We start from the raw sequence: 20029 nt of genomic DNA, 5'->3' as shown, positions 1-20029 counted from the left end.
CCCGTACTGTACTCACATAGTATCATAACGAACCAATGACCAACAACCAAACATCACACGAACCGTATCAATCTTTCCCAGTTGGATATCGTCACACACAACACCTTATTTCATGCGAAACCTCTTCCTAATATCCGTCCCGGTCTTTCCCGTCATACCAAATGCGATTCCGTGATCGAAATCCGAAATCTGAAGCTTCTCAAAGTCGGCATTTACAACAGCAGAATCAACTTCATCACTTTCCCTGGACCTCTTCAACCGACCTCCTACACTCTCATTCACCTCCCGAAATCCTTTTACATCACAATTATCTTTGACATTCATCTGAACCGAGATGGTTGAAACTGAATTAGAGCTTAAAATCAGACATCGAAAACATAAAAGAAAAGAAAACTCACCTCGATTCCGATTCCGAATCAGTAAGATTCCAAGCCATACTCCCTGTCAATTGATTCATCACCATTCCCGTCGCTTTTTCTCCTTGTATCACAGCGTTCTCTATCGCTTCCAACTGTGAAACCAAGTGATGTTCGGTAACGAAATCATCTATAGGTTTACCTAAAGTTTCAGATTGGCAAAGGATGACGAGCTCTTTAATTGTACGTATCACTATATCTTTTTCGGTCTCTTCTTCCTCTACCTCTTCCTCATTTGCTTTCTGTCTGTTAACGTCCACTTCCGAAACGCTTGTATCCTTTCCGTCAACGTCTGCTCCTCCGAGCTTCGAATCCTCCTCATCAACATCAACTCCACCGAAATCCCAATCATCATCATCATCGGTCATAGCATTTCCCATAGTCTGATTTACACCAATATTCTCGTTAGGGTAAATGGAATTATCCTTGGGGAAAGATTTCGATACCTGTGAAACGGCAAGGAAACCCTGTAGAAAATCATCGAGGAAATCTATCGACTGTCTGTATTTGATACCGCTATCCAATCCTTCTGCTGCACATTCTTGAAACTTTGTCAATACTGACTTCAGTTGCTGATGAGTGGACCACAAACCAGTCTCTTCCCCTTCAAAAATGCTCCCTGGAGCGGATACGGGGGATTGTTCAGGAATTGAGTTGATCGTGGCGGGGACGAAGGAATGATCAAGCGTTGCGGAGAGACGAGAGATGAGTCTAGTACGGAGAGCTGCATAAGTACGTGTTATCTTACTTTGGTTCACAGGGTTATATACTGATTGTTCAGATGTAGAACCTGTCAATTGAGTCGGCTTAGGGGAAACTTGTTCAGTCATGTTGAAGGAATTTGTGGGACAAGTTTCCATCTTAGTTTTTCTCTTGTCTTTTTACTTGCAGGAAAGAAAGCGAAGTATTTGGTTGGTGTGATGAGTGACAGGCTGATATAATCAGATTGAGGTGTTCGATAGGGCGGTATGATGGTTGACGGGTTGGTAGGGTGATAGGGTCGGCTCGAAATGGAAGGGAATTGAGAGGTGAAGATGGATTGATCGTTGGAGATATGGACATTTCGGAGTTGAAAAAATGACGCATACTGAGAAACATGTGACGTGTCAGAAGCTGTATTTCACGTTTGAGATCCTAATTCCTTTGATCTGGGAACCGTGTCAGGATTCGCTTCCTTCTTCTCCGACATCTTCGAAGCGGGGCGTCATCAATCTATTAGTCATCTGACGAATTGAACATCTTTTGAACCCGTGCTAGAATATGTAACGGATATTTCCTCATTGATATCCAAACCCCTTTGAAGATATTTCCTCATTGATATCCAAACTCCCTTTGAAGAGAGTCAATCACTGTGGTTGCCATCAACGGACGGTACACCAATTCTGCTGCTTCTTCCTCCAATTCCAAAACCTCATCATTCTTCCTCCATTTTGTCTCCTTCAATTCTTCATCATCAAATTCATGTAACACATCCAGAGAATTCCACACCTCCTCTTGACCATCATGATGACCTGTCCCTATGAATCAAACTTCAAACATTTTTTTGACTTTTGTCAAAGCTTGACTTGCTTCCTTGTAGTTGGTCTTGATATGTAATCCATTTGCAACAGAATCTTCATATTGGTTCAAGACGTTCTTCATACGTTCATGAGCTTCATCATATTCTTCTCGAGCGTCTAGTTGCAAGTCATCGGATGTAAGTTCTGAAGGGAGAGACTCGATGTTAGTGGTGGTATCTCTAAGAGATTGTTCGAGATATCTCTTGAGATTATCCACTTCTTTCTTCCGAAGTGGAGCAAGAGTATCCTTGGTGTTGGTTCGATCTTCCTCTGTCGTGTTGTCCTCAGATTGGTGAGTGTGGGTAGGGGATAGAACAACGTCTTGGTGATCATAAGGTGTGATGTCCGTTTTGTTGTCATTGTGAGTGTTGGTCAGTGACCAGGATTCTCTCGTTGGAAAGTTGATGGTTGACATTATGCTTGTAATGTTGAAGGTTGATTGCAAAGTAGATCAGATGATTGAGATGAAATGGAAGAGGAGAAAACCAAATTTATATCATTGACATATATCTGACCAGTCAGATGGATTGTAAGACCAGAGGACACTAGTTGGATTATGAGAATGGAATATGTTGTTTCATAGAGAAAGCAATTCTGCTTCCCTTGATCTTGGTTGACACACAACATCACGGGAAACATGTTTGAATGGTTTCACACTTACACTGATACAATGCTTCCTCCCTTCTTCACCCCACCATCATTCGCTTTCTTTTGAAACTTGAGCTCGACATACAACTGAACAGATGTCTAGCGTTCTGTACGGCACTTGCGCTAGTGAGGAAGGAAGGAGCCAGCCCATCTCGTGATCCCCGATGGAGAAGTTACGACGAGTTTCGATATCCGTGCGCTGCCTACATGTAATTAATGAAAAGTATTTTACAAACACACATCACACTGCATGATTTTAAATGGGTGCTTTTGGATAAACATTCAGCTCTAATTTTCCTTCACACATGAGAAAACTTTGCATTCTCCATTGCAGATATGTGAATGGAAACGGAACCAGCTATGTACTCCATTATTGTGTGTCCATCTGTGTCCTCCTGTGCTGCTCGACAGACTCCATGATCTGCCACCATTGATCCCTGTTACCTTCCCCCGTTTCTGGCAAAGGCTCACCAGAGAATTGATCCCAAGCATTGGTCCCAGTTAACTCCATCATGAATGTCCCTATATCCTGGTGTTCAAACGCTGTTTCCAGAATTCCGCATCTCATCCTTATTCCCTCGGACGTCGCATCTTCGACTGAAGCTTGACCTAAAGTCTCTTCTAGATCAAGGAGGTGCAAACATCGAAGTGACTCCTGGATCTTGTTATCCGTATCTTCAAGTCGAACTCCCTGGAAAACATCTTCATACATTTCCTTGATTTGATCCAATGTTCGATTAGCTCGACGGTATTGTCGACCTCTGTCGAGTCCTCCGTTCACCTGACTTTCATACGTTCCCAACAGCTCCTCAATGTCTTCATAAGTCTCCTTCACAGTGTTTAACGTTGGTTCTCTTACTTCGGGAGGTAAGATACCCCATGGGAGTTCATTGATGAGAGCGCTTCTCTCTTGTTTAGCATTATCAAGATGAGACCGTAGTTGCTCAACCTCTCGCCCACGAAGGGTGGAATATGCTTTAAACGCTTGTTCAAATTCTTCAGTATTGTCACTCTTCTCATCATCCTCCATCTCATCACTTCCCGCTTCCATCTCATCTTCCTCCTGCTCCAACTCTTCTTCTCCCTCACCCATGTCATATTCGGAATGTCCAGTTACAGTTGTATGTGCAGCTGCAGCTGTATTTTGGCCATAGGCGTAAGTCAAGCTTGTAGGTGGAGCTCTGGACTCAACATACTCAATCGGATGATGATACCAACCCACCGCATCCTCGGGGACCCATGATGGCATGGGTTGAGCGTTATTGTTGTCATCAGACATGTTGTAGGAAGCAATCTTTGGAAAGAAGGTGTAGATAGTGAGTGGTGTTTGCAAAACAACACCCACAGGGCTAATTTATAGGTGGATGGGGGAGAGGCATCCGCCATAAGCGAGGGTAAGATGTATACAATGGAGTGATCTCGTTAGCGACTTCATGTGTTTCTCCCTTTCGATTGAGAATCGGTCCACGATATCGCAAGCGAAGTCCCATCACAATTTGGTCACTCCTTCCTTTTAAGGTGGACGAATGCTTCGCGTCCATGTCCCCATCTCCCCAATCATGACCTTGGGAGATATGTTTCAACCGGCGCATGATGTAAGCAGTGCAGCAAGCGTAAGAAGAACTGAATGAGCAGACGGGTGTTTCATACATCAATCATATGAGTAAGATCTCATCATAAGGATAACCACCACAGGTCAAGTCATATATCGATTATCATCATTCCTTATCTTTGATGGAAGTACTGTAAAGTCTATCCCCAGTCACCCGTACCGCGTCTTCTCCTGCCGGCAAGCGAGAAGAGTGGGATGTGAACCAAGACTTAGTATTCAAGATACGCTCTTGAATCCATTCCTCATCTGCCTCCTTCAGAGCCGTCTCCAGCCTGGTACGTCCTGTTGTCTTCCATAGGATTGTCGACTTCTCGAAAACTGAGATTCCGGCGTATTCCTCTCGGTCGATAAGACTAAGAACCTGGATCGATCGGCTCACCCCGTCATCTATGTCGGCGACCGGAATTTCTTGAAGCATGGAGCCGTAAGAGAGGGTAATCTTGCTCAATTGTTCTTTCATTTGTTTGTAAGCTGCTTGATCGACAACACCATTATTGGTGATATCTTCGTATTGACTCAAAAGATCATTGATGTGTCTATCAAATTGAGTAAGCTTGTTTGTCATTGTCTCTTGTGAGCTCTCATGGCTACTTTGAGGCTCGTTGGAATCGAGCCACGCCAATCGTTCTTCTCTTGCAACGATGAAGTGTTCACGTAGCTCCTGGGTCTCTCTCTTACGGACGGAGGAGTAAAGTTGAGCCCTGCGTGAGGTACCCTCTTTGTCTTCTTCTTTCCTCGAGCTTTGGGTCTCACTTGCTTCATGGGAAACGACTAGGTTCTTGTGGGCACGGTGATTGGTGATGGTACTCGTGGAGCTTGTTGAGTCGTCCGAGGAATGTCCCTCTTCACGGAGGGGCAGAGAAATTTTCCCTTTAGTGTCGGGCGACGAGGAGGTGGAGGGGTTTGTACCGCTTGTCATACTGTATTGATTAAGATGCTTATTGAAGTGAGATGAATCGAGGAAAGTGAAAGTGAGGGAAGACATCAAATAGGTTATATACCCATTAGACTGTGACACACAAGCCATCCTTACCGGACCGGGTAAGAGTATCACGATGGAATACCATCAATCAAGCGAAGTTCGATGATGTCATGGTTGGGGTATGGGAGACACTTGCATAGATACAGCTGACTTGAGCTCTCGCTTAGTAGATTGAATCTAGTTGAACGCACGAGAAAGGATGTTGAGAAGGCACATTTGTCAATGTGCATCCTCTGTTTCGACATGATGTTGGTCTTGCGGATCGGGCTTGGCAAACTTGGAGTTGTTGATATTATACGCTCCATTAACATGATTCTTCCAAGTGAGCTCTGACCACACTACATACAATTGGAGTATCGGACTCATGCGGTCTCACATAGTTATTACAATACATAGAACTGCCTTTCTCGTTTGATAACAGTTTCGAATTGGGAGTGGCATGTGGCATGAGCTTCGGAGAATTTGCCTTGCAACCGGAAAGTGCCACAAGAGCAATTCGCCACACTCGTGCCAATGACCACATTTCCATCTCTGTCTTGTCTAGCTTGATTATCTCAACTCTCACCATCCACTACTCAAAGCAAGGTATGGACTTCATCCAAGGAGGGACGGACCGTAGACGGGTAGGGAGATGGGTATGGGAGGGGCAGGCTCTCAGGAAATACCCACGGATTCGTCATCCATCGTAGGCCTTCGGTGCGAAGCGAGCTCTCGGCTTACTCTATCAAACACTTACCAAAAAGGCAACCGGAAAGAGGACAGTCCATTCATCTCGGTCACAGCTATCCTCACACCCAAGCCTTAAAAGCCCCCAGCAATCTATCTGATTATATCACTAATCTTCTCACTTTCTCCCACAAGACAATATCTCAACACTGCACTCAAGAATGGCCAGTACGAATCCTAGCTCCCCCTCACAAGTCGCGCCCCCAGCGTCAGTACTCGTCCTGGTAAGTCTCCTCTACATTCTTATGGTGTCTTGCTTATCATTAGATCACTTATCGTGGGAAAATTTCCGACGATGACTTGCGAACCGTGACTGTACTGGCCTCTGACGGATGGTCATTGCTTCATGTCCCGTATGATATGTGCCCGCCATGGGTGCAGGATCAATTTGCCAACCCGACACACGTATGTTTGTCCTGGAATCCCCCCACCGGCGATCTCAAACGAATGTTCAGGACTCTACCCGAAATCGATAGTCCGATATGGAGAAATGACGTTGATCAATCATTGACTTCCCTCTATGCTCAGTCAGTGGGTCACTCAGGATGGACGCGAATTACGGAGGAATATGACTTGAGTGGCATAATTTCCTCAATGGGATCAACAGCCTTGGCTGAAAACTCACACGTCACACATTTCAAAGTCGTGAGAGGTGCAAGCCAGGTACTGATTCAGTTCAAAGTAGTACTTCCATTAGTTTCCCCAGACACTGCCCATTGGATTTCTGGTCGACGAGTATTGGCGAAAGCGGACAAAGAAGATGAACTCCGAATCAGAGAGCTGAATGTGAGTTATTCTCCATACTCGTTTTCACATCGTCAGGTAGACGACCGCTGCTGGTATGTTGATGACCAGATCTCTTTTTCTTGTGAAGATTCGCCCGAACACAAGTCTGTGGTGTTTTCGTCCGCAGACGCAGGAGCGATGGTTCTATCTCGAACTATAGATGGTCAACTGTCCATGAAAACCCTTGAATCCTACCTTCAGGATGTTGTGGATGCTCTTGGGTGAGTCCGACACTGTTAGTACGCATATGTTCTCAAATCCCAGCACAAAATCGCTCACAAAATCACTTTCGATCTCAAAGGCCATCCGAGGATTTTATGGGACAATGACGAGGTCGGATTTGGACCAAGCAATAGAAGGCATGCACGGTCATATCGCTGATCACAAGGCAGATTACGAACTGACCATGCAGAAGACGATCCCTCCATCCTCATCTGCTTCCGAGACGGACAAGAGAGTAATCATCACATTTCGAATTGGCGCAGCCAGTCACAACGTCTTCTGTCCGATGGCCACGGATTTGGTCCAGTACCTTGGGAAATACCTGACGGAGCCGAATATCAGTATTTGGCGCACTCCAGACATGCTATCGAGCGGCGACACACTCGAGACACTAAAGGGGCGTCTCGGCCGATGTGCTCTAGCAGCGTTTCCAGAGAGATCTCCGGTCGATGCGGGGGAGCCAATCGACGTGGACTGAGGCGAAGGCGGCAACAGAATACACGACGGGATCACTCTTGGTCCGAATCATCTCGAGCATTCCGCCACATCCTCTTGAACAACCCACTCTGCATCGCCATCACTTCCTCTGTCGAGACTTCGACACTCCGACACAAAGCAACGGATTCACGACAAGGGAAAGACGTCCAAGAACCTGCAAGCTATGCCCCATACCTCTTAGTCCGTAAACCCACAAAGGGTAAGACGTGGCGTTCGCTATTCAAGCCTCGATCATCGCTTTGCCGCCTCCATAGCCCAAAGAGGCAACCACGCCCGCGCGGGCAAGCCATCATTTCAAACACCGCTTACTTAACTTACACCTTGGAAGGCCCGCCTGCACACTTATATACTTTGAACCGATCCCCCCCCCCTTCCCCCCCCCCCCCCCCCACACACACACACACGACTTGCTCCAATCGTCGCTTATTTAAACTGGTCCACAACCGTTGTTAACACATGAGCTCCTCGTCTGATTCCACGCCAAGGGTGACCGAAACGCCTATCATTATCGCAGTGAGCATCTTTCCCCTTGCCCAAGAGACTAGTTGATTATAGACGCAGGCCAAAGGCCGCACGTCCACAGTGGTTTGACTGAGTGTATGTTTTTCCAAAGGAGCGCCCTGTCTTGAAATTCCTGTTCCATACCCACCCGATGTCACTTGGTGGCATGACTTATTTGACCGAGACCGAAAGGCCCAACCCACGGCATCTGTGGCGACTGCATTGGCGCCGTATCTGGAAAGTGTGATCTTAACAAATTTTCGTCCCATGTTAGTCGAAGAGCCCCGATTCTCCACCCGTCAGCGCAATCAAGCGGGGTGGACGGAGTGGACAGGGCTGCAGTCAGAATTCATGTCCGACGCCTGCCTTCTCTTAACAAATAAGTTGCTGGTAGATCCTAATTTGCAAGGTAGGGTGACTGCTAGGGGGGTAGAAATGGAGATAGAGCTTGTGGAAGGGGCCAGAACAGGCAGGGGAGCGGGCACTGGGACAGGCATGCGGACAAGCAAGCGGACAGGCAGTATCATGCTCGACGAAACGTTGGATATGAGAATCGACATGCGAGAAATATCATACCCTAAGGAACCAATTATCGGGTACTGGATTGCTGGTCATAGGTTTGCGAGTTCTATCGAGTATCACAAGCAGTTGCGGGTGGGCATTTTAAATGTGAGTTCTCTTGACTGATCATTACATCTTGTGATTGATGACGGCTCATGGGCAGCTCACTTCTCAGAAAGTACTGATGCAGGAGTCGCTTGTCTTCTCGATTGCAGGCAAGGGGCCATTGATCCTCTCAGAGACCGAAAATGAGGGATTGGTCTTCCAGCCCCTCGCCACATGCCTAGTACATGCCATCGGGAAGGTCGAGTGAGTTGGCAGAGTACACGCGTGATCATGACATTGCTAAGTCGCAGCGAGAGTCATATCGAAAATCTATGGAAGGCAATATTGCTCAACTCGACCACTTGGGCGGGTGCTAGCCGGCCTGAATGGCCGCCTCACGGAGTCGTTCAGTTAGCATGCGATGGGATTGCAGCACAGGTTGCAAAATACGATTCTTCCATACCCATCACTATGTTGTCCACGATTCCTAACGGGGAATACGATTCACAGGACACTATCAGGTTGCGGATCGAGTATACGATCTCACCCTTTGATAAGATTATATACCTTCATTCACTACTCGAGGACATTGGAAGGTCCATACACCGACAATCGTCGAACTTTTTTCTGCCTCGTGGCTCATTGTCGGTCGAAGAGAAGGAAGTTATGCGCATGATCACTGAGAATACGAGAAACCTCTTTGAAGACGCCCCGATCCAACGAGCCCAACGAGAGAGACGAGGCGATAAACCGAGCGACGTGGATTGATGTAAAGGAAACTCGTCGATTTGACGAGTGGTAGTTAAAACTGCCCATATACGATGACACATGGATGAATCATCAGAGGACAGATGTTATCCTGTTCCTCCTTTATGTCTCGTCGCCGTTATCCCCCTTCCTCCGGAGCAGACCACCTTTGATATTGGTCAGACATGACACGTTGATCTCGATTCAGCAACTGATGTTTCATGACTTCTTTGACTCACTCTGTTCTCACCTATTTCTTTTCAACTAATCTCTACCAGGACTTGCCCTCCGCCTCTTCAACCTCTTCGTTTTGACTTGCAGATTTCAGCAAGAATACACGATTTATCGATCAGTATGGCTACGCAAGCGTACACTCAAGGATCTGTAAGTCTTCTCCACATTTTCATATCTCCGCTAATATGCAGGCTCCATCTTTCCAGTTTGAGCCAGATCTGACCAGTCATCCTGATACATCATACGATCAAAGTCTCTTCGCTACTCCCCAACAAACATCTTACAATCTCTACGATGCCGAACCCGACGAATCGCGAAACCCAGGAATCATCATACCTCATCTCCCACCTAGCTCCCCCGCTTCGGCCATCTACGATCCTCAACCACAACCATTCCCAGACGTATCTTCTCGTGACTTGGATCCATCTGATACGCAAATGTCATATGAACCCATCGGATTTCAATTGAACGATAAATCTCCGGACCAATATCAACAAAATGATAATTCCGCTTTTTCTCTCGATCTATATGACGAAATGGAACTTCAAGCTGCTCTGGACGAAATGGAGAAAGAACAATTATCAAAGTTGAACGAACCACCTCCTGGTTATTCTACCACATGGAGTCAGAAGACACCTTTGGATGAGATATCGGGCAATATGGATGTTTTGCAGAATTCTATGCTTGGTTTCCTTATTGATAACCCTCGTCAAGCTGCGAGAATTGGGGGAATGATACAATTGAGTCAAGAAGTTAAAGATCAGATCACCAATCTACGTGAGTATTTAACGATTTCTTGATTATTCAAGGAGACGAAGTTGATAAGAAATGTAGGAAATTCAATGTATCCCACTCAATGGGATGAGAAATTTTCTCTCCAGGATGGAAATGAAACGAATAATTCTCAAGTTTACCTTGAAGAAGGACAAAAGTTGGATTACGACTTGAGTTCTTTCAATTCTCAAATACAACCCTCAACACCGAAAAATGTCTTTGAGATGGAAGCCACTTCAGTTAATTCCATCGTTGATACGAATAATCAAATCATGTCACCAACTGCTGAAACAGCATACAACTCAATGTTTCTATCACCCACTTCAGCAGTGAGAAGTGAAGCACCCTCTCCTTCGACCATGACTGGATCAAGATCCGAAATGACTTCTGATTATGCTCCTTCCAAAAGACGTAGTCAAGCTTTGTCTGCTTCCTCGGCAGGAGTGAAGAAGAGGAGGAACCGACCAATCGTAGCATGCTCAACTTGCAGGAGTCGGAAGGTCAAATGTACGAAGGGACCGCCGGGTACGAGTTGTGTGAGATGTACCAAGGGAAGTATCGCTTGTTCTCATACGTCAAATATGACGAGGTCATGAATCAAATGTACTCTATGATTTGTATGTATCTTGAGGAAATGCATATGATTAGACGTTTTGCCCATTGTGTAACTTCCATCTAAGACATACGATCTCAGGAGACTAGAGTACACTAATATAGAGAGCAGAGCGATGAAAACTCATGAACCTTCATGACGCCATGCCACTTCTTCCTCACTTGGTCGAGGGGAAGCGACATCGTCAGGAGATATTAAACGTACTCGGGGTAAAGCTCGTTCTTCATCTACTTTATCTCCTTCTTGTGTTCCGGGCAGAAGGGGTAGATGACATTGTGGATGACGAAGAGACGCTGTATTTGTCAATTTGGTCGTCGTAATTCATACCATGTCCAACCTGGAATCCCATGATAGACTATTCGTTTTCTTTCTCTTTTCCAATATGCCGCATGAGAACATCTGGGTGGGGAGGGGGGGGGTGGAGGAGATGGGTTGAGAAGATGAGGAGACTCACGATAATAAGTCCTATACGTCACCCAAGCGATGAATAATCCTAAAGCGGAACCAACTAATACGTCTTGCCAGTGGTCTCTATATCAACTACAATCCATAGATTTCTGCTACACTCACGTCGGTTATCCTCAGTACGAGAAATAGCTACCATCGCTCCTCCGAGTAAAGGAGACAAAGCGAACCAGGCGCGGTTCTACAATCAGCTTTGAGTCCTCCGAAGGCATAGCCCAGCTCACACGATGACCTCGTCTGTCCCATAAATGCATTTTCCCCGCTAGGTATAAAGCGAGGAAACCAAGACCTGCAAAGGAGACTGTTGATCAGTTGATGAACAAACAGAGTTGAGTCACTTACGAGAACTATGGCCACTTGGAAAGCTCTAAAGCATCAGTTTCCAGCATTGAAGGATGAAGATGAAGCAAAGGTCTGTCAAGGATACATGTACTCTGTTGGGAAGAAAGTACAGTGGCGAGGAAGAGGATGAAGAAAATGAGATGACAGACCTTGAATCCATCGTTCAATCTAGCGATATGAACACTGGTGCATATTTCCACTGTTGAAAGTCCATACACTGGATGGTCAATAGCTCCTGGAGCGGGTTCACAACGATTGATCAAATCAGGTCTGGGTCGACCGACGCTCATCTAGAGGTCAGCTATTATGGAGACCCAAAAGAGGAGGATTGACCTTGATGACTTGAGTCACTACACCAGTCATGGTGTATGACATGAATAATCCTGTAATGTCAGCTGCGATGTCATGGACGGTTTGACTTGCGACAAAACAGTGATTGAATGAACCTCAAAGCCGTCTTGAACTAAGCAAGAAGCTTTGTTGCACGAACCACGGAGCCTGCTTGAATGAATCACGGCACCCACTCGAACGAACCACTAACATCACTCGAACGAACCACAAAGCCATATTGAACGAATCACGGCGAATGCTCGAACGAACCACGGTATTCACTTGAACGAACCACAGAGCCCACACCCGAACGAACCATGAAGGCCACTCGAACAACTCATGGAGTGTGTCCGAACGAACCACGGAACCCACTCGAACGAACCGCGGGCAACAATCGAACGAACCACGGACACCACTCGAACCAAACCACGAACTATACCCAAATGAACCACAAAGCATACTTGAACGAACCGCAAAGCCCACTCGAACGATACACGGAGGGTTACAAAGTAGTCCCGCGAACAAACCACGATTCTTGCATTGATACCCCTCGAACGAGTGAAACCCTCTACAGTGAACTCCCCGAACGAACCACAAGTTCACCTAGGGCAGAACGAAACGAACCTTACGGGTCTCGTGGGTGAGACCACCGGAGGCACTTGAACGATGCACTAAGTAATCAAGTCACACACAAGTCAGAAGGAAGTTGGCTCAAACCAGCCAATAACTCCAGACCGCTCTGAAATACTCCGCAAAGGAAGCACGAGCATCACCATATAAACCTCACTACCTAGCCACGATCATGACACGAATGAACCGCCAGCACACATAACACAAACGTGATGCACTGAACGATGACGGGTCACGGGGGGAGGGGATGGATGACAGGTCAAGATATCAAACGACTCCCACGAACGAGGAGATAGCGGGACAAGTGTAGGGACAAACAAAAGGGCGGTAAAGGGATAATCTCACCTATTAAAGCATTATGTATATCCCACCGTGTCTTCGAGACGAATAAACTTATCGGTATCAACACTACCAGAGGTATACCAACTGAGAATATGGCCAATAAACTATTAGTCAGTTCTTCTCTGAATCGAGAGTAACTCTCATATGGTGTTTCTGAGAAACCAAATGATGATCGTTTTGTCGGTAATTTGGACAGAAATTGAGGTCTAGATGGAGCTACATGGACAGTTGGGGAGGTTACAGGAAAAAAGAAAGTAGGGAACTTACAAAGGTGGTACACGTTCATGTTCCGCAAAAGTATGTTGAATAGATATATCATTAAGTGAGAATTCTCGTTTATGTCCTGGGGCATGTTCAAGGATGAAAAGTATTCCCCTATTGGTTTAGCCCCTCATCCGTTCGGTAGTACTTTCCCATTCTATTTTGCAAGTCAAAATACGAGTGAATGGAGAGTGATTAACTGTCACCATTCTCGACCATTATAGGAGTACGATCAAGTAGGTTTGAGATCCTTGAGTAAGACTTTATGGCCACGAGGAACAAGTAGAGGAGTGAGAGCGACTGGGGGATGGAATGAGAGGAAGAAGGGAAAGAGATGAGACGAGATGAGGTGAAGGAGATGATAACTCACCATAAAACCACAACAAGTAACCAATCTACAATATAACTCTTCACCATCACCTTGATTGAAAACTTCTCCGTTCCCCGCGATATTTGATCTTCCTCTGACTCGGGGTCATATCGTATGACAGGATCGGTATTGGTTGAGTAGACAGGAGAAGGGGAAGGGAAACAGTATTTGACTGTATCTGTGAAAGACGTCATTGGGTACATATATACAGAGCGAGAGAGTACCAGTGAGATCAAGTAACTTGAGTAGACTAACTTGGGGGTGAGTTTATAGGACAAGAGATGTGGTGGTGCTTTGCCGGAAAAGGCGGAGGAGACGAGTCAATTTGTTGCTTTCACGTGATTTTCTTTATCAGACCTTGTTGCTAATTCAAAGCTCTGGTGTTTTACATATAACGATGTTCAGAGAATAATGCATTGGAAGAATAGAGCGAGAATGAAAAGTCCTCTTAATTCTCACACAATCCTTTGATCCACACCCTTGCCCATACTCGTACCCCACCAACAAACTCCTTATGTCCCAACGTCCCCACATACTCTAACCCCCACTCAAGCATCTCTCAAACCCTGCAGATTGACCCTCTTCAAAACATTTTCCAACCTAGCTTTCTCCTCCACACCTCTCTTTTTCCTCTCCAACAAAGCTTGTCTCCTATTCTCTTCCGAATCTTTCCAATTGATCCTTCTCCCTGCTAACCAGTCCCTGCTCTCCGGCACTTCCTCCTCCCATCCTACCCATTCCATAGATCCTAATTCCCCCCTTGTTTTCAATTTACCTTCCTCATCCGCTCTCTCCACTTTGATATCGAATCTGACCGTATCGAGCGGTCTTAAACTCCTAGCGGTTATACCATCAAAAGAATTTAATCCCCATTCTTTAGACCAAGCTTCCGAAGCTTTAGGTGAACCATATTTCCCTTTACGAGGATCTTCCAATCCAACCACCATTGGAGGAGCTTTTATACTTGCTGAAGTGACGTTGAAATCGTATATTCCTCTATTTGTATCTGAACGAGTATAATCGGTTTCAAGTATAGGATCTTGAGTACGACTTGATCGTATGGTTCGTTGTTGAGATGTTTCGTTACTGACTGTTATACCTCCCAAACTGATTGTCCAAGGTCGTTGAATACCCATGGAATATTTTGGATCTTCCCTTTTATTTCTGATTTTACGTGGATGTAATGCTCTACCGGGATGAGCGAGGTTAGGTAGGATTTTGGAACTGAGTAGTGGGGTGTAAGAATATTGTAAACCGTATTTATCGTGAGGAGCTGGTAAGATAGATGGTAGAGTGATTGTATCTTCTCCAGCAGTCATACTCGAAGTAGATTGAGGTGAAGTGTTGTATGTTTGCGTTGAAAGAGAGGAAGACGAAAGAGAAGAAGAGGTTGACGAAGATGAAGATAAAGTATCAGAAACTAAATCCGATTGAAATTGATTAGAATCAGAATCATTACTTAAACCCATCATAGCTAAACTGACCACCGTCCTATCTTCTTCCAATTCCTGAGTTTTCAAATTAGGATAAAACTTTTTCTCAAATTCCAATCTGTTCAACATCCATTCTCTAAACCTTTTCTTATCATTTCTTAGACGATCAAGATAAACCTCAAATTGTTCTTTTGTCATTTTATCTAAATCTGCTACCCAACGTTTCTCACTTTCTGAGAAAAAGTATTTTGTCTCAGGAGCCATAATGTCTTCAGGTTCAGTAGGATATGTGGATGGACCATTTTCGTTTCCTCTCCAAGGTATACCAGCACGTCCCCAAGCTGAAATGAACCTGACTTCAGGTTCGGCGGAACGATAATCTGTTTTCATCACTGGTCCAGCATCGAGAGAATTGATACGTATATGACGAGGACCACCTCGACGCGGGTTAAGAGGAAGTGGATGTTTGAGACCGAAATCGGAATATTTAGAAATGGAAGAAGGGGTTGAGGTGTAAACTCGGGAGATTAATGGGTCGTAGGTTATGAATGAAGATCGACGAAGGAGTTGGGGAAACGTTGACATGGTGGTTGGGGGGGTGAGTTTGGCGGGGAGGGGGGTAGGTGAATAGCTGCCTGTTAATTTTCCGTCCTAATTCTTCTCCAGATTCCTAACTCTCCCCGCCCATGGAGTATCAACCCTTTTGGACCGTTTCGTGAATCGGAGCTGTCACAGAGTATTTGCAGACTGCTAGAGAGAGGAAGGGGGAATTTGGGCGGAAGCAACCTCCAAGTGTGATTTGGGAGAAAATACCCAAAACTCGTGATGAAATATTCATTCCCTCCCCCTCGTCCAAAACCCCGCATCGAAACTTTTCTCTCTTTCTCTACGGCACGCACAATTCCCCAAACTTGGCTGGTTCCTCTTTTCTTCTTGAAAAGGGTGTAGCTTACTACCAAGTTCGGGGCCAGACAACATGCCTCGAACGAACACAACAAGAAAGCTTGATTAAAACAACCACGCGGAGTTTATTCACTATGAGGCGGGGTCACCTATGAGCGGTCACATCTTCGAGATATGTACCTTTCACATGCATCTTTTCTGTCGGTTGGTGATTTCCTCTTTCACTTTACTCATACGGCTAGACTTTTGAGACGTTTCTGACGTCACTTGATCTTTGTATTTGAAGAGTTTGGAGAATACAGGGATGAAAGTTGAGGGTAAGTTTGACTTAGACGACGGCGACGTAATTTGTGCTGACATTCGTTGGAATGTTTTCTGATCCCATTGGACGAGAACATGATACTAGTCACTAACAACAGTGAGAAACTCATCTATCCATCTAAATATGTAAATGATATACAACCCATCCATTTATCAAAACTAACCACCATGAACAGAAGCTCCACTCAAACTAACAGTCCTTCTCAAAACCTCTTCCACAGCAGGCATTTCAACCCTCGTATCTCTATCCCTTCCTGATCTAGGATTCTTCATTTCAACACGTGGTAATAACCTACTAGGTTCTTCATGTTGTTCATCATGATGTTGATCACTTTCAGATTCTTTCTCCACGTCCATCTTTTCAGAAGTAGAATCGACGAAATCGACAGAATGAACTTTATCCACCGATTCGACTGATTCGATCGGCCAATAAGGATTAGGTCTTTCGCCATCTCGAGGTTGGATACCATATTTCGCATTCGCTTTTTCTCGCCATGCGGTACCGTATTTCAGCATGAGAAGGATCATACCACATGCCATCCACTGTGCGTCAGTTGATTAGCGTCTTCGAAAGGTCCAAGGAGCCAGCACTCAACAGGCTGCAGCGGATATGTGAGGGAAAACAGGTTGTGATCATGGAATAATTCCTCGCTTCGTGGTACTCCATAGATGGAAGAGGTCATGGATCTGGAACAAGGGGGACAAGCAAGGATGAGAGGATGAGAGTAATTACTCACACATATAACAGAGGTGATAGTCATGGTCCATCCCCATCCGATGGCGTTGGCTATAGGGAGGAGTACAGCTGATGCTCCTGCAGCAAAGAGATATCGTACGCCTACAAGAATCAACATTATGTCCTCACGTTCAAGCTGTTTCAAACATGAATGATCACGTCCTGAGTGATTGTCATGAGCTGACCAGCACAGAGCGACGATCGACATCCTTAGGAGGAGGAGAGGGAACAAGGACAGAGGGACCACGAGGTGGTGGGGTGAGTAGCAATACAGCGTGAGAAGGAGAGAAGGGGAGAAGGGGAGAAGGGGAGAAGGAGAGAAGAAGACAACCCACAATTATTCACAGCAATCACCTCCGCACTCCTCGTTTGCATAGCATCAATAGCACTTCCATCAACTCTCGACCCTTCCTATCGATTCTTTTGACTCACTAAGTATTAATAGGAGTCAATGCACACATCTGCCCAAATCCATTGATGAAAAGCATTATCAAACTAGGAGCTAATCCTCCTTTTCTACTGTGTCAGTCTATCATCAATCGCAATCCACCTTTTCACACAGAACTTCACGATGTGCAAGAAATAAGAGAAGAAGCATTCACGTAAAACGTACCGAGTTTGTACCAACCAACCATATATCACTCAACTATCAGCGGTGTGTCTTAAGAAAATAGGAAGAGGGATACTTACGCAAAGTTACAGGCATCAGAAGACCTGTTCCAATCACTATGATAGGCAAACGATCTTCAGCTCGACGATAACCACGTTTAGCTATATATTTTCGAAGTTGTTTGTCTGCGTAGGCTAAAGGTTAATGTGTGAGTTCTTCTGTTTATGTCTTTTTCAGGCATCTCGGAAAGGTCATGTCATTCCCTGCTATCGTGTTCGTTACTTTTTGAGGTATATAATGCAACGTAAGAACATATGGAGGAAGAGTTGGAAGGGGGGTATGATAGGATGAGGAGATTAAGATGTATTGGAAAGAAGATAAGATTGTCATGAGGAACAAATTTTTTGAAGATAGTGATAATAGAGAGGAAAACACTCACGACCGGCAAAACGTGCCCCTATCCAATTCCCACCTCCCATGACGAGATAAAAACAACCTGAAACGGCAACATTATCAATATGATATTGTTCTTTCTACTAATCAACCCTATCCCACTATCATTCCTGAGGAAGCATAAAGTCACTCACGAAAACAGTAGCTATCAAAGAATTCCGTATCAGCAAACACTCAACAATATTCATTGTGACTCACTCAGTGGAACCTGCATCATCAGCCAGATCAACGATGAGAACGGGAAACTCACGTTCAAGACATAAGTATCAAGAAGAACGCAACTCGAAACGAAAGTCTATCTTGATCAGCGACGATTGGAGAAGAAAGAGGAAAACATACAGCAGCGACTATATTTGGCCATCGGAAAAGACCTAAACTGGTCAAAGGGTTGAACCAGTAGATTACGAATTTCTTTCCGGTCTTGGCGCGCATGGTGTCGTGAGGTAATGGTGGATGGGATGTTTCAGGGAGGAAGAAGAGAGTGAGGAAGAAAGAAATGGCGCCGGCTCCAGCTAGGATATATCTTGTGATCAGTAATCTTCGAGATGCATACCGCCGGTTGATAGTTGTGGAAGAAATGAGTATGAAATGTTTCAGAGATGATCTGTCTTTCGAAGTTTCTTGTATAGGTGATGAAGATGGAAATGATGGGACACTCACTGGACTAAACGCCAACCTGGACGAGTATACTCCGTTAAGATACCTCCCAGAACTGGACTGAGAGATGGTCCACAAAGTGCCTGTTTATCAGCTACCATCCAACCCTGTCGTCCCGTGTAACCAGAAGACATCAAAAACAGCGCTTGGTCTATATCATCATGTCGCGCCACTGACAGCGAAAAACGACCAAAACAAGAACCTTCAGCATCGAGTATTCCATATGGTGAGAGACCAGATACCAAGGAGAATGTAAAGAACGCAGGGTCAGGGGTCATGATCGAACGTGTGCGTATCATGAGAAGGCTCGAAAGGTAGAGGAGAAGAATATAACCAACCCCCATATAAAACCATCCCATAGCATTCGCCCTTTCCGTAGGTCTAAATATATCTCCAATAGTACCCGCACCCACAGCTAAAACACAAGAACTACCTATCCCTTGTAATATTCTAGTTCCTATGATATCCGCTATATTCCTACTTCTTCCCACACCGATAGAAGCGGCGATCATCAATGGCATAGCGGCCAGATAAATAGGTTTCCGACCGTAAAACCCCGCGAGGGGAGACCATACCACAGGAGCGATACCGATTGTAGCGATGAAAATAGCAACGGTGTAGTTAATGACAGTGGCTGTCGTTTTTAGATCCGATGCCATTTGAGGGATGGAAGGAAGAAAGACGGATGATGTGAAGGCTGATCATTAGTCATTGGCCTTTCTTATTCCTCCAACTTCCATTCTAGATGACAGCATTAGTGAGGGTAACTAGGTGAAGTGATGTCGTGTCAAAACGAAAGAAGACTCGGATGTATACGATCAGGGGTGGGGCAGGGAGGGGGAGGAAGAGGAGGGAGGAATGGAAGGGGTGCGAAAAACTTACGAGCAAGAAAAGCTGAATAAGAAACAATAGCAACAATCATTTTCTTTTTTCTAGGTGTAAACCTATCATATATATCTAATACTCTCTCTTCTTTTTGTTTTTCGATATCATCTTCCATCTTCAACTCCTTTTCTTCTTTCTCCTCTTTATCTTCCTTTACGTCACTCAAGTCAATTTCTTGTATAACAGGTTCCACTTCTACTTCCTCTTCATGTCGTCTATGTATCCCTTCGTGAGAGTGTAGTATATCTGACCTATCCGGGTTTTCTCTTGAATCATGATGATGTAATATCCCATGTAATCCTTGTTGATGTGAACGTTTTGAAGATTCACCAGAGGCCGACATTTTCGGTACAATCCCCAAAAATCG

At 45.2% G+C, this 20029-nt stretch overlaps 9 protein-coding genes across 9 annotated transcripts; 2 read left to right on the top strand and 7 right to left on the bottom strand.

The window, feature by feature from the left end:
* Window positions 1-105: 105 nt before the first annotated feature.
* Window positions 106-1246, bottom strand: TREMEDRAFT_61615 (uncharacterized protein; the record flags this gene model as incomplete). The annotated part of the gene is made up of 2 exons (XM_007004055.1): window positions 106-355; window positions 399-1246. The coding sequence occupies 2 exons, from the start codon at window positions 1244-1246 to the stop codon at window positions 106-108; spliced, it is 1098 nt and encodes a 365-aa protein (XP_007004117.1).
* A 481-nt stretch (window positions 1247-1727) lies between these two features.
* On the bottom strand, window positions 1728-2390 carry TREMEDRAFT_61614 (uncharacterized protein; the record flags this gene model as incomplete). The annotated part of the gene is made up of 2 exons (XM_007004054.1): window positions 1728-1933; window positions 1982-2390. The coding sequence occupies 2 exons, from the start codon at window positions 2388-2390 to the stop codon at window positions 1728-1730; spliced, it is 615 nt and encodes a 204-aa protein (XP_007004116.1).
* Window positions 2391-2993: 603 nt separating this feature from the next.
* On the bottom strand, window positions 2994-3902 carry TREMEDRAFT_61613 (uncharacterized protein; the record flags this gene model as incomplete). Its single annotated transcript, XM_007004053.1, has 1 exon — window positions 2994-3902. One exon carries the CDS (start codon window positions 3900-3902, stop codon window positions 2994-2996), a length of 909 nt encoding a protein of 302 aa, XP_007004115.1.
* Window positions 3903-4341: 439 nt separating this feature from the next.
* TREMEDRAFT_61612 (uncharacterized protein) lies at window positions 4342-5154 on the bottom strand (the record flags this gene model as incomplete). The annotated part of the gene is made up of 1 exon (XM_007004052.1): window positions 4342-5154. The coding sequence occupies one exon, from the start codon at window positions 5152-5154 to the stop codon at window positions 4342-4344; it is 813 nt and encodes a 270-aa protein (XP_007004114.1).
* A 950-nt stretch (window positions 5155-6104) lies between these two features.
* TREMEDRAFT_61611 (uncharacterized protein) lies at window positions 6105-9324 on the top strand (the record flags this gene model as incomplete). Its single annotated transcript, XM_007004051.1, has 8 exons — window positions 6105-6167; window positions 6211-6474; window positions 6619-6729; window positions 6799-6950; window positions 7215-7648; window positions 8063-8619; window positions 8675-8820; window positions 8868-9324. The coding sequence occupies 8 exons, from the start codon at window positions 6105-6107 to the stop codon at window positions 9322-9324; spliced, it is 2184 nt and encodes a 727-aa protein (XP_007004113.1).
* Window positions 9325-9657: 333 nt separating this feature from the next.
* TREMEDRAFT_61610 (uncharacterized protein) lies at window positions 9658-10907 on the top strand (the record flags this gene model as incomplete). Its single annotated transcript, XM_007004050.1, has 3 exons — window positions 9658-9687; window positions 9729-10314; window positions 10372-10907. The coding sequence occupies 3 exons, from the start codon at window positions 9658-9660 to the stop codon at window positions 10905-10907; spliced, it is 1152 nt and encodes a 383-aa protein (XP_007004112.1).
* A 319-nt stretch (window positions 10908-11226) lies between these two features.
* On the bottom strand, window positions 11227-13858 carry TREMEDRAFT_61609 (uncharacterized protein; the record flags this gene model as incomplete). Its single annotated transcript, XM_007004049.1, has 12 exons — window positions 11227-11279; window positions 11379-11453; window positions 11495-11570; window positions 11614-11690; window positions 11732-11756; window positions 11881-12021; window positions 12065-12114; window positions 12256-12610; window positions 12686-12732; window positions 13037-13137; window positions 13301-13408; window positions 13665-13858. The coding sequence occupies 12 exons, from the start codon at window positions 13856-13858 to the stop codon at window positions 11227-11229; spliced, it is 1302 nt and encodes a 433-aa protein (XP_007004111.1).
* Window positions 13859-14073: 215 nt separating this feature from the next.
* On the bottom strand, window positions 14074-15682 carry TREMEDRAFT_73632 (uncharacterized protein; the record flags this gene model as incomplete). Its single annotated transcript, XM_007004271.1, has 1 exon — window positions 14074-15682. The coding sequence occupies one exon, from the start codon at window positions 15680-15682 to the stop codon at window positions 14213-14215; it is 1470 nt and encodes a 489-aa protein (XP_007004333.1). The 3' UTR covers window positions 14074-14212.
* Window positions 15683-16480: 798 nt separating this feature from the next.
* Window positions 16481-19735, bottom strand: TREMEDRAFT_13217 (uncharacterized protein; the record flags this gene model as incomplete). The annotated part of the gene is made up of 12 exons (XM_007003734.2): window positions 16481-16864; window positions 17059-17159; window positions 17393-17445; window positions 17490-17573; window positions 17671-17698; window positions 17748-17861; window positions 18107-18200; window positions 18329-18415; window positions 18460-18643; window positions 18781-18860; window positions 19116-19474; window positions 19660-19735. Coding segments are annotated over 12 exons (1644 nt in total), but the record flags the coding sequence as incomplete, so codon positions are not given.
* Window positions 19736-20029: the final 294 nt, after the last annotated feature.

Source organism: Tremella mesenterica, assembly GCF_000271645.1.
Source record: "Tremella mesenterica DSM 1558 unplaced genomic scaffold TREMEscaffold_4, whole genome shotgun sequence".
Classification (NCBI taxonomy): domain Eukaryota; kingdom Fungi; phylum Basidiomycota; class Tremellomycetes; order Tremellales; family Tremellaceae; genus Tremella; species Tremella mesenterica.
Note: the sequence above shows the minus strand (reverse complement) of the source record. Positions and strands in the feature narration are given on the sequence as shown.